Source organism: Zootoca vivipara, chromosome 13, assembly GCF_963506605.1.
Source record: "Zootoca vivipara chromosome 13, rZooViv1.1, whole genome shotgun sequence".
NCBI lineage: Eukaryota > Metazoa > Chordata > Lepidosauria > Squamata > Lacertidae > Zootoca > Zootoca vivipara.
Window position 1 is genome coordinate 23096029 of NC_083288.1, and position 16433 is coordinate 23112461.

At 47.8% G+C, this 16433-nt stretch overlaps 1 protein-coding gene across 3 annotated transcripts in view; it reads left to right on the plus strand.

Annotated features, from left to right (window-relative positions):
- The first annotated feature begins 2813 nt into the window (after positions 1-2813).
- The window catches only part of LOC118095329 (acid-sensing ion channel 2), a 152206-nt gene continuing 138586 nt past the window's right edge, over positions 2814-16433 (plus strand). For 2 of the 3 annotated variants that reach the window (XR_009558458.1, XM_060281466.1), the window contains exon 1: positions 2815-3713. Coding sequence is in view for 2 of the 3 variants with exons in the window: in XM_060281466.1 (XP_060137449.1) it covers positions 3144-3713 (570 nt within the window). In the remaining variant the exon portion in view is untranslated. Of the gene's footprint in view, positions 3714-16433 lie in introns of all 3 variants that reach the window. The other variant, XM_060281465.1, reaches the window with a different exon arrangement.

A 16433-nucleotide genomic window follows, 5' to 3' on the forward strand; every position in this document is an offset into this window, starting at 1 on the left:
AGGGAGATATTAATAGACTTGGGGCAGAAGGCACCTAAGGCTTGTAATATACTCTCTCTCTCTCTCTCTCTCTATATATATATATATATATATATAGGTAAAGGTAAAGGGACCCCTGACCATTAGGTCCAGTCATGACCGACTCTGGGGTTGCGCGCTCATCTCGCATTATTGGCCAAGGGAGCCGGCGTATAGCTTCCTGGTCATGTGGCCAGCATGACAAAGCCGCATCTGGCGAACCAGAGCAGCACATGGAAACGCCGTTTACCTTCCCGCTGTAGCGGTTCCTATTTATCTACTTGCATTTTGACGTGCTTTCGAACTGCTAGGTTGGCAGGAGCTGGGACCAAGCAACGGGAGCTCACCCCGTCACAGGGATTCGAACCGCCGACCTTCTGATCAGCAAGCCCTAGGCTCAGTGGTTTAACCACAGCGCCACCTGGGTCCCCATATATATATATATATATATATATATATATATATATATATATATGTCTGTTAATATCTCCCTGTTGTGTGCAAGTGTTAGGCTGAAGAAGTACTCAGTCATAGTCAGAATATCAGAACTAGAGGGAATGATACACTTCTACATAAATCTGTCTAATCTTATTTTTAAAGCTGTAAATTAGTGGCCCTTGTTGCATCAGGCAACAGTGCAGAACTGGCAAAAGCATGTGGCATCCTTGGGTGGCTGTCAAGACCCTGGTCCATAGCTGACAACTGTCCTGGCCAATCCTTTCAAGTCATGCTATTTATGTTTCCCACAATCCACTTCATGTAGAGTCACTCCAAGGCATTGTGGGAAATATAAGATGGTGGCTCTTACCCACCCAGCACTGATTCATAGTTCTGCTGTGGTTTCCTGCTGTTGCTACCTCCATCACCAGGTAAACTTGCCAGTAGCCTTTAATGCAGGAAGGAGCCCAGTAGGGAGCCATTTGATGAGGGGCTGACACAGGTCACCTCCACACCATACATTTAAAACAAATTGAAACCATATGGCATCACTCAAAGAATGCTGGAAAATGTACTTTGCTAAAGATGGTGGGAATCATAAGAGTCAACTCCTAGGGGCTGAGGTCTCTTCAGGCCCCCCACATAAAATATTTGAGAGGGTCGGGGGGCCCAGAGTTGATGGGCATTACCATTCAAACAGTGTGCATGTGCTTTGTCTTGTGATTGATTATGAGGGGTGGAGCTTACCTGCCCCCCAATATTTTATTCAAATTGGCACCCCTGCTGGGAATTGTAGCTGTGTGTGCAAACTACAGCTCCCAGTATCCTTTTGGGGAAGCCATGTGCTTGCAATGAGCTATCCTTGCATGTGTTGCATGAAAGGAATGCCTCCTTTTCTTTGTCCTGAAGCTGCATCTAAATCAGTTTCACTTGATGACCTCAAATTCTAGTGTTATGAGAGAATTCCTCCTCTGCTCATAGTTTTATAAAGCTCAGGTGCACCCTTATTGTCATCATTATCTTTTAATGTGCTAAGAAGTTGAACCAGCTGATCTCTGGCAGCTATTTTCAGTGCCACGCCTCCACCCTCAAACATATGGAATCATAAAATAAATAAATGGAAGTGTCTCAACAGGAGTATGGCGCTCACACAAGAAGTAACCTGGGAACCCAACTCAGTGGCATAGCACAGGTTTTGCATGCAAAAGCTCTCAGGTGCAACCCATGCTACCTTTAGTTTAATAAGGATTGAAGACTCTTGGTTATAGATCTTGAAGAGCAGATGCTAGTCTGAGAACACCATGCTGGGTTGGGTGGTCAAATAGCCTGATCTGAGATAAAGCACCTTCCTGTGTGGCTCATCTCAATGGGTGCACACACACATACACACTCCCCTTCAAGAAAACAAGAGTGCGTTTTTAAGCATTTGCAGAATGCAGGGCTTAATCTAATCCCTGTCCGGCAAAAGGCAAACTCTCAAAAGGAACACCATGCAAAAACAGACCACAGAGGGGAGGGGTGCAGAGACAGATGTGTTCAAATATTCAAGAAACTGGCAGAGTCTGAGATATTCAAAGGACTAGACTCTTATTAGGGCACAGATGGCCCTTCATCAGGGAGTTTTATGCATTCAGAACGTTCAGTCTCTGGGATTTTATTATTTTTATGTTGTGCTCCACAGGGAATTACTTAATTTGAATCGCATCCCAAACGCGTTTCTGGTATCAGAAACATGCAAACTAATTGCATCTATGAGCATGTGCAAAATTCCTTGACGACGGTTCCATAGAATGACTTATCCTGAACCTGCAGTTACACACCTGGGATTATGGCTGTGGTCCCCGAGTTGTGATTGCAAGACTATCCCTCCTGAATCCTGGGTCCCACTCCTTTTCCAAACTTTTAGGAAAGGCGCAACCAGCCTTGCCACCCACAGAGGCTGGGGGTGGGTGCGATTTTTGATGAGATGGACCACAGAGTTTAAAGGCGAAAAGGATTGGTGTTTTGCCTTGCTCACCTCGCCTCACCTCAAGGGTGCAACCCGGAAGGCAGTTGCAACGAAAAATCGCGCCTTTGCGCCGATTTAATCGCGCGGACTCCCTCCCCCCCCGCCTTGCATCTCCCTCCGCTGCGTTCCCTCCCCCCGCTTCCAGAAGGAGGAGCCGTAGCGCATCCTCGGTCGCCTCTCGGAGGGAGGCTGATCTTTGCAGGCCAACTACGGTGTCGGATCTGCTGCAGCCGTCGGCGGAGCGCTTCCTCTGCCGATCCATCTTTTGCTTCTCGCTCTCTCTCTCTCTCCTCCCACCCCACCTCGCCGATCGGAGCAGGACGCTGGAGGGGTGGCCAGGGCAGCGGCTGCGGAGCTGAGCGCCGCCTCCTTTCTCTCTTCTCTCCCCCCCCTCACCGCCCGCGTTTTCCTCCTCCTCCTCCTCCTCGCCTGGATCTGCGGAGATGAGCCGCGCTAGGGAGCAACGCCCGGCTCGGCAAGGCTGGTGGGAGAGAAGGCGCCGGAGCGCCGGTCTTCCTTGAGCCGTCGCAAGGACTCCCCCGATGCCAGCGCCAGTCTGAAGTGAGTGGAGCGGCCGCCCCTTCGGCCAGGCGCTCCCGCCGCCCCTCCTCTGGATGCTGCCGCTGCTGCTGCTCCGCGGCTGGCCCCCCTGCGAGGGCTCGGGAGGCGGGGAGCGCGCATGGCGGCGGCGCAGCAGCGGCGGCGGGGCTCGAGGGGGCGACCCAGGCAGCGCCCGCTGCGGCCGCGGCTGCCTGGACTGCGGGCGGTGCGCTGGCGTCGGGCAGCGCCGGCTCGGAGGGCGCTGTGGCTGCTGGCCGTGGGCGCCTCGCTGGGCTTGCTGCTGGCGTGGTCGTCCAACCGGCTCCTGCACTGGCTGGCCTTCCCGTCGCACACGACGGTGCGCACCCAGTGGAGCCGCCAGCTGGCCTTCCCGGCCGTCACGTTGTGCAACAACAACCCGCTGCGCTTCCCGCGCCTCTCCAAGGGCGACCTCTACTACGCGGGCAACTGGCTTGGCCTGCTGCTCCCCAACCGGACGGCGCGGCCGCTGCTGGCCGAGCTGCTGCGCGCCGAGCCTGAGCGCCTGCGTTGGTTCGCCAAGCTGGCCGATTTCCGGCTCTTCCTGCCGCCGCGCCACTTCGGCGGCATCAGCGAGGACTTCGTCGACCGTCTCGGCCACAGCCTCGACGACATGCTGCTCTCCTGCAAGTTCCGCGGCGAACAGTGCGGCCCGCACAACTTCTCTGCCGTGAGTAGCGGGGGAGGGGGGCAGCGGCGTGGGTGGGCTCCGCAGGGGCGGCAGTGGAAGCATCCCGCCCTTGTGTGCGGCTCTCCGCCAGGAAATACTTTAGAAGCGGCGTTGCAGGCAAAATTTCAACAGGTGTTGCTCCAGACTCCTGTACCAGAGATGAGGAGATGCCGCACCTGTTGAGTTTCATGCAGTTGTTAGTTGTCCAGAGCCTTCATTGTGCAGTTTGAAACTGACCCACACATAAAGTTGGAAATCGGTTTTTTTTTGGGGGGGGGGTCCTAACCCTACCTCTTTCTGTGAGGCAGGGAACTCTTGAAAGTATGCATTCATCATTCTACTTGGAGGAACTGGGAAGAAGATTGTTGCCTCTTCTCTCCTCCTCAACAGCTGAAAGAGGGAGAAAACCAGCAGGTGAAAGCATGCTCTTCTCCCACCAGTGCAGCACCTGCTGAATTTCTGCATGGACAGTGGTTATTAAAAGTAAGGGGGAAAGTTGGAAGCAAGGCAGCTGTATGGCACATGTACTGCACTTCCAATGACACTATGAGAGGATTCCAGTCCTATTTATCTAGCATGGTCCCCCTGTCTTACAACACCTGATATTTATCTGGTGAAGCTTTCTCCCTGCACTGTGACTTCATACCATGAAAAACAATGCCTGTTGAATGAATTTTTGTTCTTAGAGGGGCAATTAATTGCCCTGCCAGTGTGAAAACAAAACAGTAGCCCTAAGGGAATGAACTAAGGGTGGGTGGTTCTGTTTAGATGGGGAGGAGGTGGGGAAAGCACCCTAATTCTGACCTTTTCTGGAAGTAGGTTGCAGGTGTGCGTGTGTTACACCCCTTCACCTAGTGCTGGAGTTCACAGGTGCTGACTGTGTCTGCATAAAGGTGGTGACTTGTGAAATAAGCTTTTGTTCAAATGTGTGTTAGAGAGAGGCCCTTTCTAAGTTCTTTGGGAGTTTTTTTGGGAGGTGGGGTGAGGAAAGCCTCATCCTCACTGTCACTTCTTTATTTCCTTTGGTGCACATGTGCCTGAAGTTAGAGGGGCTTTCAATTCCTTGAAATGTGTGAAGGCAAGACAAGGCTGTATATAGAGAGGCTGTGTAGGTTTGTAATGGGGAAAGAGCAGTCCTGGAGAAAAGAAACTAACAGCAGCTGTAACCCTGCCTACTCAAAAGTAAGTTCAGTGGGACTTGTTCCCAGTTCAGTGGGGTTAGGATTGCTGTCAGTCAGAACAGGGGAGCAGTTGGAATAAATGGCTTTCCCCAACAAGTGGGTAGAGGGAGACCTGAAACCAGCTGCGAAAGAGAGGCTGTGCTACCGGTAGGTGTGACTCTGGATAGGTCTGCTCTCTTCTGGGCTGTGGTTGCAGCAGTTAAGGAAACATAGTTACTGTATTTTGGGAGTAAGATCACCTTTCAACAATGGGCACTTAATGCTTTATGATGTGCTTTCTGGAACGTAGGGATATGTTTATGCTTGGAGAGTCGTATTTCAAAAATTATTTGGCAGGCACGCTGCCAACGGTGGATGCTTCTCTCTGTCTAGAGTGGCTTGCTAACTTTGACATTTTAAAACCTTCCTGCGTAAACCAAGTGTACTTCTTAAGGCAAACTGTGGAGGATGTGTGTGTTCTTAATGCCAGCTGCAATGCCCCACAGCAGCAGGTGGTTCAGAGGTGGTCGCTTGACAAATCCTTAGCATCACTCAATGAAGATGTTAGCATGTGTGTCTATGAATGGCAGTCCAGTAATGGAGGCATAATCAAAAACCTTCACACATATTATTTAAGTGTTCCTTAATTGCCCACCTCATTGGATTATTATTCCCACATTGGAGGATGGGGGGGGGGGCAGGATAGTCGAGGCTTAGAGAAAGTGACTTGCCTAAGACCACAGAGACAAGATTTAAACTGGTTCACAGCTCTGTCTCTTTATCCGCTGTAATCAGTTCAATGCAATATCTACTCAGAATTAAGCCCCATTGTTTTCCAAAGGCGTTTACTCCCAGGTAACAGTTTGTTATAGGACTGCAGCTTTAGTTGCACTACTAGCCTCTCTGCATGCTGGTTATAAACAGACTGGGGAATTTCTGTTCTTCCATAATAACTGCTGTTCTGATTGCAGTGAGGTAGAAGCAGGATTAAAAGCCGTTAAAGGAGGACTACACAGTATTTCTGTTGATGAGAGGGTTCTTAACATACTGTACTCTGTTCCACCTGAATCTCCCTACATAAAAATGAAAGCCAAGGATAACTGGTGAGTTCTCATGGGATATCACTGAAAATCCTATTTTAGGCATGAAATCTGGAGAGTGTGTCAAAGTGCAGTACTGTGAATGGTACAGACTAGGGCAGGGAACCTGTGGCCCTCCAGATGCTATTGGACTGCAGCTCCCGTCAGCCCCAGATAGCATAGCTAATGATCAGGGATGATGGGAGTTGTAGTCTAGCAACATCTAGAAGGCTGCAGGTCCCCCTTTCCTGTTAGAGAGGCAATATCTTGCTTTTTCCAAGTAGTGCTTTACGTTTGTTCATATGCAATACAGGTTTAAGCTCAGCTGAAGTCCCAAGCTTGGAAGTTGCTTCACAAAATCCTATGTGAGGGTCACACATGGGGATAAGCTAGGTTTCGGAAGTGGTTCAGTGGGCCTGCCTGTGAGATCAGGAAAACAATGAGACTTTGTGATAGGGACTAGGAGGAGGTCAGGGTCTCAGAGCTTTGGCTAAGAGGCTTTTCAAAATGCAAGCAGAGAAATGTGAAAATAAAAGGAGCCCCTGGGAGCCATTTCATACATTCTGTAACCTAAAATCGGGGTTTGCCAACCCAGTAAATGCTCAACAGGGGACTGTAGTCAATTGCTGCTTTCTGGGATATTATGTTAGCTGCGTTCACACATGTCTGCATTTTTAAGAGCATGCTTCAAAAATCTTGGATGTACACCTAAAAAAATGTGGTTTGTGTAGTTGTGGCTGATCAGTTTTAAGATTCTCCAGAAGGGGTGTGGCCCTTTCTGGTCAGCATTGTGAGGAGTAAGGAGGCTCTGAAACAGACTGGCTTTGTTCCCAGAGCACCAACCAGGCAAGGGGAGCTATTGCTCTGGCCTCAAGGCAGTGCCCTAGGTCAGACCACTGTTGTCTCCAAACATGCTGGTAGCAAGCAGTGAGCCCCATTGAAAGTCCTTGTCTTTCTGTCTCCCACAGTTGTTTGAAAGGGCGGCGACTTTGCTTGGTGAATGTTTGTTGCTTGCTTGTTTTAGCTCCAGACAGAGACTGAGAAAAAGAAAGTAGGCAAATATGGTCCTTTTGAGAGAACCCGCTATCAGTGAAAGTATGCAACCTTACAGTTACACAGAATGCTACATCATTAGCTTGATAGCATATCTTCAAGTTCAAAGCACCATGGTCCACCTCCTTCACTGCGTCCATTTTGATTGTGGAAGCATCTGCTAAGAGCAGCCACTGGTTAGTTAATGCCTTCTTCCATTCCATCATGCTGTTGTAGCAGAAGGTGAGAAGGGAAGCAGAGCCTTTCCATCACATCTTCTGAGGAACCATCAAGTTTTGGCTCCTCCTTGAACTATTTTCCATTCCAGCCAGCCATTATTAAAATTAGTGCCTGAGTTTGTTTGTTTTTCTCCCTTTTCTTTATGCCTTTTAGATTGTAAGTGTGAGGGCAGGAACTGTCTTATTGCTGTTTTTTTTAAAAGAGCGGGATAAAAATCCTGCAGGTAAATACATGAAGAGGCATTCTTGGTGGCTGCTCCTGAGTGGAAGCAAAAGCAGAACCAAAGTGAGGCCTGCTTAGCTTTGAACATGAGAAGTACCTGCCTGGGAGTCCTGTCATCTGAGCTGAAGACCCCTCCTCCCTGTTCTCAGGTGTGCTAGAGTTGGGCCATGATTCTTCTTTAATATGCTCTCTGCATTTACTCAGAGGCTGCCTCTCTCCTATTTTCTTTCACATGTTCTTTGAATGAATTCCTACCAGTGCTGAAAACAGGAGCAAGGCCTGGGGTTGGGCAGAACCTGGCACAAAAGTAAACCCTGAAGCAACTGGTTCCTGGTGATAATTCCACACATCTACCTGCTACCTTCCCTCAGTTCTCAGTCATGGTGAGGTTGTGATTCCCCCCCCCTTTGTGTGTAGCTAAATCTAGATACCGACAGGTTTTATTGGAGAGAGCATTTGGTGCAAGCGAGGCTGGGCTTGCAAGGTCAACGAATAATGAAGCAATTTCTTCGCACCTGCTTGTTAATTCCACCCTCTTCCCTTTCAAGGGGGAGCCATAACTCTCAACTTGGCGGTAGCCATTATGCCTCAGGGCTGTGATGATGTTATAGTAACCCTGGAGAGGCCAGGGTGAGGGAATGCTCAGCTTCCACTTTTTCAGCCGCCTCCAAGTCTGGAGCTCAGCTCCTTTGCTTCCCCTGCAAAATGTCTTCCAGCGTTCATTAAAAGAACAGAAAGAAGAGAGAGATGGAGAATGATAAGCGTTGGGTTTTTGGCTGTGTTTCTTCCTCCCCTTTCGGAAACCCGAGAGCTTTGTCTCTTAATGAAAAAAGAGCTGTGACTGATAGCTTCCTTGAGTCACCTGGCACTGTTTGCTCTGCAGGTGCTGTTTTTCCTGCAGCCCGCCTGCTGTCTGCTGGTGGCATGGTCAGGCCTGGATTGTGTGGGCTGATCTGTTGGAGGGCAGTGGTGACTGGCGGTGTTCTGGCCTTGTTCCATCTGCTTTTCTCCGCATTTCCCTAACCATTGCTGTTCTTCCTTGAAGCCTTGGTGGCTTTCAACTTTCTTGGAACACAGTGATCAAGATGGGAGGGAGCTCTTGTATCAGACATTGCTCTGCCACAATGGCGGAACAAGCAGAGCGAGTGATGACCTGGCTTCACATCGCTATTTAAGCCCTGGCCTCACTCACTGAACCAGACACACTTCCTGCCTGTAAAAAAAAGTGTGTGTGTGTTGTGTACCTTACCAATCATTGACTTGGTGTGTACATTATGCTAAACCAAACCATGACTTTGCCGGGATGTGTGGTTTTCCCTGGCTTTGGCTTTCCTTGGTTGCTCTGTTGCTATTAGTTGGTGTGTCATCTGAATTGGCTCAGTTTAGCTTTTCCAGAAAGGCCACGAGCCATAAACCATAGAGCAAACTTTGGCTACAGTTTGTGGCTAGTCAGGAAATATCTACGTCATGAGCACAGGTTCAAACAGCACAGTAAGCCAGGAGTAGGGAACATTTTTGGCATGGCAGCCCAGATCTTCATCTCCCCTCACTACCATGAGCCAACTTTGGCAGGGGAGTGGGGGACACGTACCTGTCAGTCACCTTATGCCATGATGACACCAGGTGGCTAATGGGGGATTTCACTCACCTGCTCAAGTTGGCCTGCAGGGAGAGGAAGGGTCTGCTTCCCCAGCGTGTTCCCCATGGGAAGCAGCCCCAAGCAGGCCTGAACTTTCAGCTCATAAGCTGATGAGTCTAGACTTTAGTCCTGGCGTCTGCAGGGGTCTGAGCAGGATTCAAGCACATGCAAGTCCTATTGCTTTGGCTGTGTACATCGTTACCTTGATGGGTGAAGCCAGAGCAGAAATGAACCCCACTCATCTAACATCCTTGCCAGGGAAAGTGGCATCAACTGATTGGCAGGTGGGTGTGGTGAGGGGGAAATGGCCTCATGAGCCAAAATGAACTCCCTTGAGGAGTCCTGATTGTACCACAGGCAAGAGGTTCCCTACCCAAGTACCAAGCCGAGGTACAAATTAGTGCAGTAGAGCAGTGGGATGAAAAGTGAGGAGCAAAGCACTGTGATCTCTTTTAGAGTCTGCACATTTGGCTTGGTGTGACGTATGAAGCCGGCCATTGTGTGAGAGAGCAGTAGAATGGCTGTTAAACACATTGAGCATTCAAAGGCCTGTGTCCATGGTCACACTGATACTTGCATTTATGCAACCTTTCTGAGTCAAAGCCAAGCTGTGACTCGGTGGAGAGGCAAAGTGTTGTATTGCTGTTATGCATAGGTAGGGAGCAAGGATTATGTTAGGTAAAGGGCTGTAACTTGGTGGTAGAGCACCTGCTTTGTGTACAGAAGGTCTCAGAATTTGGCAGCTGCAGGTAGGGCTAGAAATTTGCCCTGTCTCAAGCCCTGGAGAGCCAGTGATGGCCATTGAAGACATTGTTGAACTAGAGACTAGACAGATCAATGGTCTGACTTGAAATAGGACAGCTTCCTATGTTCCAAGGATACAGAATCAGGAAGGGAGGACGAGGTGTTAAGACTAAATGCAAATCACCTGCAAGCAGATCTCTCAACTCTTTTATATTTTTTTAAAAATGAGAATCAACCTTTGGAAGTTTGTGATCATTTTGATCAGAAATGGTAGGAAGTAACTCCTTATCCCTTTTTCCTGCTGCTGTTTCTTTGCTAAAAGTCAGCCTCAGGTGCCCTCCCTACTTGTGGGGGCAAATAATATATATTTCCCTTTAAGGAGAAACGCAGTTTCAATGCGATTTTTGCCCCCAGCAGGCAAACTGCAGGAGTGGAAAGAGTTTGACAACCTCCTTCCTGGTCTTTTGCTTCTCGTGGCACCCTTTTATTGAAAAAACAGCAACTCAGGGAAATAGGGAACAGAACTCTTGTCATGGCCGATTTGACCCTTGGGTGCTGCTCCTGGGCCAATCTCATGTCCTGTGTGAATGTCAATTTAGGTTTTCTAAGTTTCTCATTTTTTCAAAACAAATCAATTTGGTGTTTTTTTTTTAAAGTCCTTGTGAAAATTCACCAGCATTTTAGTGCAAAATTTTTCCTAATAGACACATGTTTGTGTGCTGTTTTCCTTAGTATACATTTTTGCAAAGTAATGATCCCTGTTAAAATGCATTGCTGTAGGTTATTCTACCAGCATATGCCATTTTATGCACACTTGATGATAGTACTCTTATACTTGGCTGGGGTGGGGAGAACCGCATTACAAAATTTGGAGAAGTGTGGGTTTCCTCCCTCCTTCCCTCCCTCTCTTTTGAGAGATGTGCTTCAGTTTGTTCAAATATGTCTTTAAATGCAAACCGAATTGAATTTCTGCTCCATTTCTACCTGGTGGGGGACTGCAGTGCTTCAGGAAGTGCGTGTGGTCTTATTAGCCCTCTGTCCCTGAAGATGATCAGCTTCCAGGCTTATTCTGAGTGGCATGCTATTGCAGGATGGACATGGGTGGACCCAGGAGCTCTCCTGATGCGCCTACTGCTGTCTCCCGTGATATCTTTTTGTACCTGAGTTTAAAAGGTCAAAGCGAGACTTGGCTCCAAGCCTCGAGTGTTCTAATTTGGGCATTCACTTACAAGTGGGGAGAGGAAAACACACCTGTCTCTCCAACAACCAGGGAATGTTCCAGGCCAGCTGCCAGGCTTCTGTCTTGCTGAAACCTTGTGGGGTTCCTTGTTTCTCGTGGTGGTTTTCCTCTGAATCCCTATGACATCAACAGCCCTAACCGGTGTGGCATTGGAGCCTAGCCAGTTTTCTCCCTTATCTTGCATTTATGCATTTGGATTCCACTCGGCGTGTAATAGTTTTGCATTTCTCTTTGTGGAAATTTCATTTGATTGGGGCTCCAATTTAGCTGGGTTGCTTTGAAATTAACTCCTGCCGTCATACCTGGTTGTTGCCTTCAAAGGAGGCCTTATTGAAGTGCTGGAGAGCAGGGGAAAGCTGCTGTTGCAGATTGAAGTCCTGAGAAATCTGGAGCAGGAAGCCCTCAAATAAAAAGGGATTCCAGAATTGTAGTTGGGGCGGGGGGGGGGGGGGAGACGATCTTTCCTTTGAGATGATTGCAGCAGATCTTCCCCACCCCTACCCCAGCTAGAGAAGAAAGAGACATTTCCCTCTGCCCCCTACCTCGAGGAGAGAGATTCGGCTGTGATGGGGTCACCACAGTACAGTAGCAAAGAGATGCAACATGTTAGGAGTGATTTGATAACCCCATCACTGCCTGCAGTATGCATGAATTTTCCCTCCTTTCCTCCCCTCCTTTCCTCCCCTCCCCCTCCTGCAGGCTTTAATCAAACAGGTTCTGTAGATATTTGGCAGAGTCTTCCAAGATGAACTGGAAGAATGCCATTTCTTCCTCCTAAAAAGTGAGAGCAAAGGCTGAGTCAACAAGTTGTGTATGGCTTGGCTAGCACCCATATCATCTCCATGGTGCAGGAATACCCCATGCATTCCTGTGGCTGGGTTTGAAAAAGTTGTGGGTTTGGTTTTTTTTAATTGAAAACTGAAGAATTAATATAGATGCGCTTTAGCATACATGTGCCTCTTTTAAAAAAGAAATAAGCATTCTGAAGCAATTTCTTCCTCTCCGCCCTCCAACATTTACCTTCCACTTAAAGACAGATTTCTTAAACATATGCATTTATTTAAGGATTTTTATGCTATTTTAAGGCCAGGGCCTCACAAAGCATCTTCCAACACAAAAACATAGAATGCATAATCACTCATCAATATATTTTCAGTTGCTATCATCTTTTGGTGTATCACAAGAAAAGAGAGAGAGAGACACGCCTCCTCTGCCTGTGGAGAAGGCCGTCAACTCCAAGGCTTCACCACCAGCTTGGATAGCTTCAAAATAGGATGAGATAAATTCCTGGAGAGCACAGACTATCAATGGCTACTAGTCACAGTATAGCTATGTTCTACCTCTGCTTTCAGAGGCACTATGCCTCTGAATACCAGTTACTGGGAATCAGAAGTGGGCCAGTGGACAGGGTGCTTTGCACTCTGGTCCTGCTCGTGAACTTCTCACAGGCATCTGGTTGGCCATTGTGAAAAGAGGATGTTGGAGTAGATCAGGCATCCCCAAACTGCGGCCCTCCAGATGTTTTGGCCTACAACTCCTATGATCCCTAGCTAACAGGACCAGTGGTCGGGGAAGATGGGAATTGTAGTCCAAAACATCTGGAGGGCCAATGTTTGGGGATGCCTGGAGTAGATGGACCTTTGGCCTGATCCAGCAGGGATGTTCTTTTGAGATGGACGTCTGTAATAACTTGTGGCCATTGGATTGTTCCCTCCAGGGCTGGCCCACCCATGAGGCAAGGTGAGATGACTGCCTCAGGCGGCAGAATACAGAGGCATCAGTCTGGCCTCCAATGAATGTATCGCCCGCTTTGCACCAGGGTTTCCAGCCCTAGGCCTTGCTCCTGCTTTCAGCGCTGGTAGAAATTCATTCAAAGAACCTATGAAATAGGAGAGAGGCAGAATGCATATTGCAGAAGAACCATGGTGTAATGTCTGCACACCTGGAGAAACCAAATAGCTAGGTTTTACTTGGGTGGGGAGCCAATGGAAGCCAAGGTGGGGGTTGGAGGCATGAAAAACCACCAACTAAAAGGAGAGAAGGAAAGTGCATATGATGATGATGGTGATGATGATGATTGTCAGGGGATTGTTGCGGCTACTCTTGAGTAAAGACGCTCCAGTCTGATCTGTCTTTTAAGGTTTTATTGTGCATACTATTTACAGTGCAGAGATAGCAGAAAACATGACCTCCTAGTCACTCGCAGAATCTGGCAATGGCGCCCTTCTGCTTTGGGGCAGCATAATAACTTGGGGACCCCGAAACGCCGCCCCCTAAACCTGCGTTTGTGTGTGCACATTAATTCGGGCGCCGGAAGCAGCTGCGCTCCCTCTTCAACCTGTTGGCTAGGGCAGTGCAAAGGCTCTGATACATCGCTGAGCCTTCCTTCCTCCACTAGTTGGCTTGGACAGTGCAAGGGCTCTGATGCCTCATTGAGCCCTCCCTTCATTCCACTCTCCTCCTCATTCCCCCCACCTGACCCGCTGCTACCACTTTTGCTGGGAGAAGTGCTGGCCAGGATGACAGAGGGAGGCTCTCTGTAGGGAGTCCCCTGACAATGATGATAACAATAACAATACTAATTTATTATTATTATTTCCCCAGCTGCTCTGGGCAGCTCCCAACAGAATACTAAAAACACGAGCTTCCACTCCAGCAGAGTGTGACTGCAGATGCACAATGGGTTATTTTTATTTATTAGCTTTTCCACAGTAAAAGGAAATCTAGATTAAATGTATATTTTTAAAAACATGATGAATTGTAGAGTTGGAAGGGGCCCCAGTGGTCTTCTAGTCCAACCCCTTGCAATCCAGGAATCACAGCTAAAGAATGCCTGACAGATGGCCATTCAACCTCTGTTCAAAAAGGAGAATCCACCAGCTTCTGATGTAGTTTGTTCCACTGCTCAACAGCTCTTACCAGGTTGGCATTTTTTGTTGTCGTTTGGATGATGATGATCTATGGACACTGAAAAAACAAAAACCCCAAACCCTTATGTGCATGAGAAGCACCAATCCCACAATAAAATTCCATTTGGAAACCTCCTTATACAAGGGGGAATTACAAAGAAAGCAGGCCAGAGTTTAGAATTAAAATATATACCAAAAATAGAAACATCTGCTCATCGCACCAGCATCGTTTGGATCAGACTGGCAACATTTGGACAGGCAGGGCCACTCCACCCAGACTGGATGTAAAGAAGAAGATAAGACTAGTGTGGGGATTGGCTGAGGGTGGAGTGAGGTGGGTGGGGCCTCCACTGCTTCTGACTATTTGGGTACAGCCTCTTCTGCCTGCCTGTGGTGTTGTGTTTAGAGTGTCAGACTAGGACCTGGGAGATCAGGGTTCAAAACCAGACTCAGCCATGAAGCCCACTAGGTGACCTTGGGCCAGTCACTGCCTCTTCACCTAACCTATCTCACAGGGTGGTTGTGGGAATTAAATAAATGAGCAGGGAGAGAACCAGGTAAGCCACCTTGAGCTCCATGGAGAAAAATATAGGATATGCAGGCTAGCAGCAAATAAATAAATAAGCAATCGCTGGCAAATACTTCACTGTCAACCACCACAAAATCATTTAGTTCATCACAATATAGATTATACAGTGGTACCTCTACTTACAAATAACTCTACTTACGAATGTTTCTACTTACGAACAGAGCTCCGTCCGCCATCTTGGATGCGGTTTAGATAGGATTTTTTCTACTTACGAATTTTTAGATAGGGTTGCTTCGACTTGCGAATTTTTTCTCCCAATGCATTCCTATGGGATTCGACTTACATTTTTTCCCTACTTACAAATGTGCGTTTGGAACGCATTAAATTCGTAAGTAGCGGTACCACTGTAATTTATAAGGACTGCGCTCTCTGCCCAGCATACCGCTCCAGCTTTGCATTAATGGTGCATTAGCCGATTCTGCCCGTTCAATAGGGAAGAGAGATGGAAAGATGGGGATTCGGTGCTGCTTGCGGTGGCCTCTTGAATAAAGCATGCTTGTTACTTTTAGGCTCTTCTCCTGATGACTTACATTCCGACCCCTTCATCATCTTAGTTGTTATTGCTTTTATTAGCCTCAGAGTGCAGAACCTTAAACCTCATACTATTGATTTTCATCCCTTTGCTTCTAGCCTCATCCACAAGGTCGTTTGGTTCTTCCTGTGTGTGTGTTTTCTTTTTTTTTAAAAAAAATCCAGTCCTCCACTTTTATTGACAATGTTTCCCAGCCCTGTCATCAGCAAAATTGCATTAGCGTTGCCTGCTTCAATTTTTCTTTTTTAAAAAAGCCAAAGACTATAATGACAGCAGGAGAGGCAAAGTCTCCTAAGAATGATCCCGGAAGAATTCCATCAGCGACTTCTTTCCAGCTCAGTAGCTCTTGCTTTTCAATAACCTTTTAGGGTTGCCTTGGAGGTTGAGGATGAGTTTTTGCCTCAATCGTGCTGAGATGTGAAAGTTCCAGAAGTTATTAAAATAAAAAAAACCACCTGTGTTTTCAGCAAAGAATTGACATTGTATGTGAGAGAGGGAGCGAGAGATTGAAATGTGATAGTAACCTTTCAGAACACAACTTCAGATAATCCTTCAGAAGTATCTTCAAAGGATATGATTTTTAAAATTTTTATTATTATTTTGTGAAGGCAGTTATGAGCCCTGAGGAGACGACTTGGAGGACGGGTTGGATCAGAATGTGGGATGGAGGTTGACCACCTTGGGGAGGGACCCAATGGCCTGGGGTGGTCCTGTCAGATCCCCTTGGGATGCCCAAGAATCCTGGAAGGGATGTGGATGATGATGAAGAGCCTGGTCCCAGGTAGGGATCTCTTGGGTTGTCACCCAGTTGCTCCAGCCTACAGCCTCAGCGCTGCCACTGCATGAGTTACCCCTCCCCTCTCCTTCCTGTTGTCTCCTCCCTGATCACTTTTTGTCGTCTCCTAGTCAGTACACCAGAAGGAGTTTCCATTTGCTTCCCAACTCCAGAGATGCTACATGCAAGCTCATCACATTGCTTCACAATTCATCAATTTCTTAGCTGGTCCAGCCGTGCCTTCCACCTGTTATGTCTTTGATCTCTGCTCTGCCTACGTACTGTACTGCTCTGATCATTAAAGTTTCTGGCGGAAACCATAATCCAAGTCTGAGTACTTTAATCAGACCAGGAGCCAGGATAAAGACATAACCTTCCTTTCCACCTCTCTGTCCTTCTTTTCTGTAAAAGATTCTCTAGACTGCTTACGGTGTTGTATCACAAACACCAAACTATATCTAATAATGTAAGCCTCCTCTTCTGTCCCAAGGTGATTCCCACCCCCCCACCCACCCCCTGTGATGCAGTCTTTTGCCCATAATAAAGACTGGCATTATAC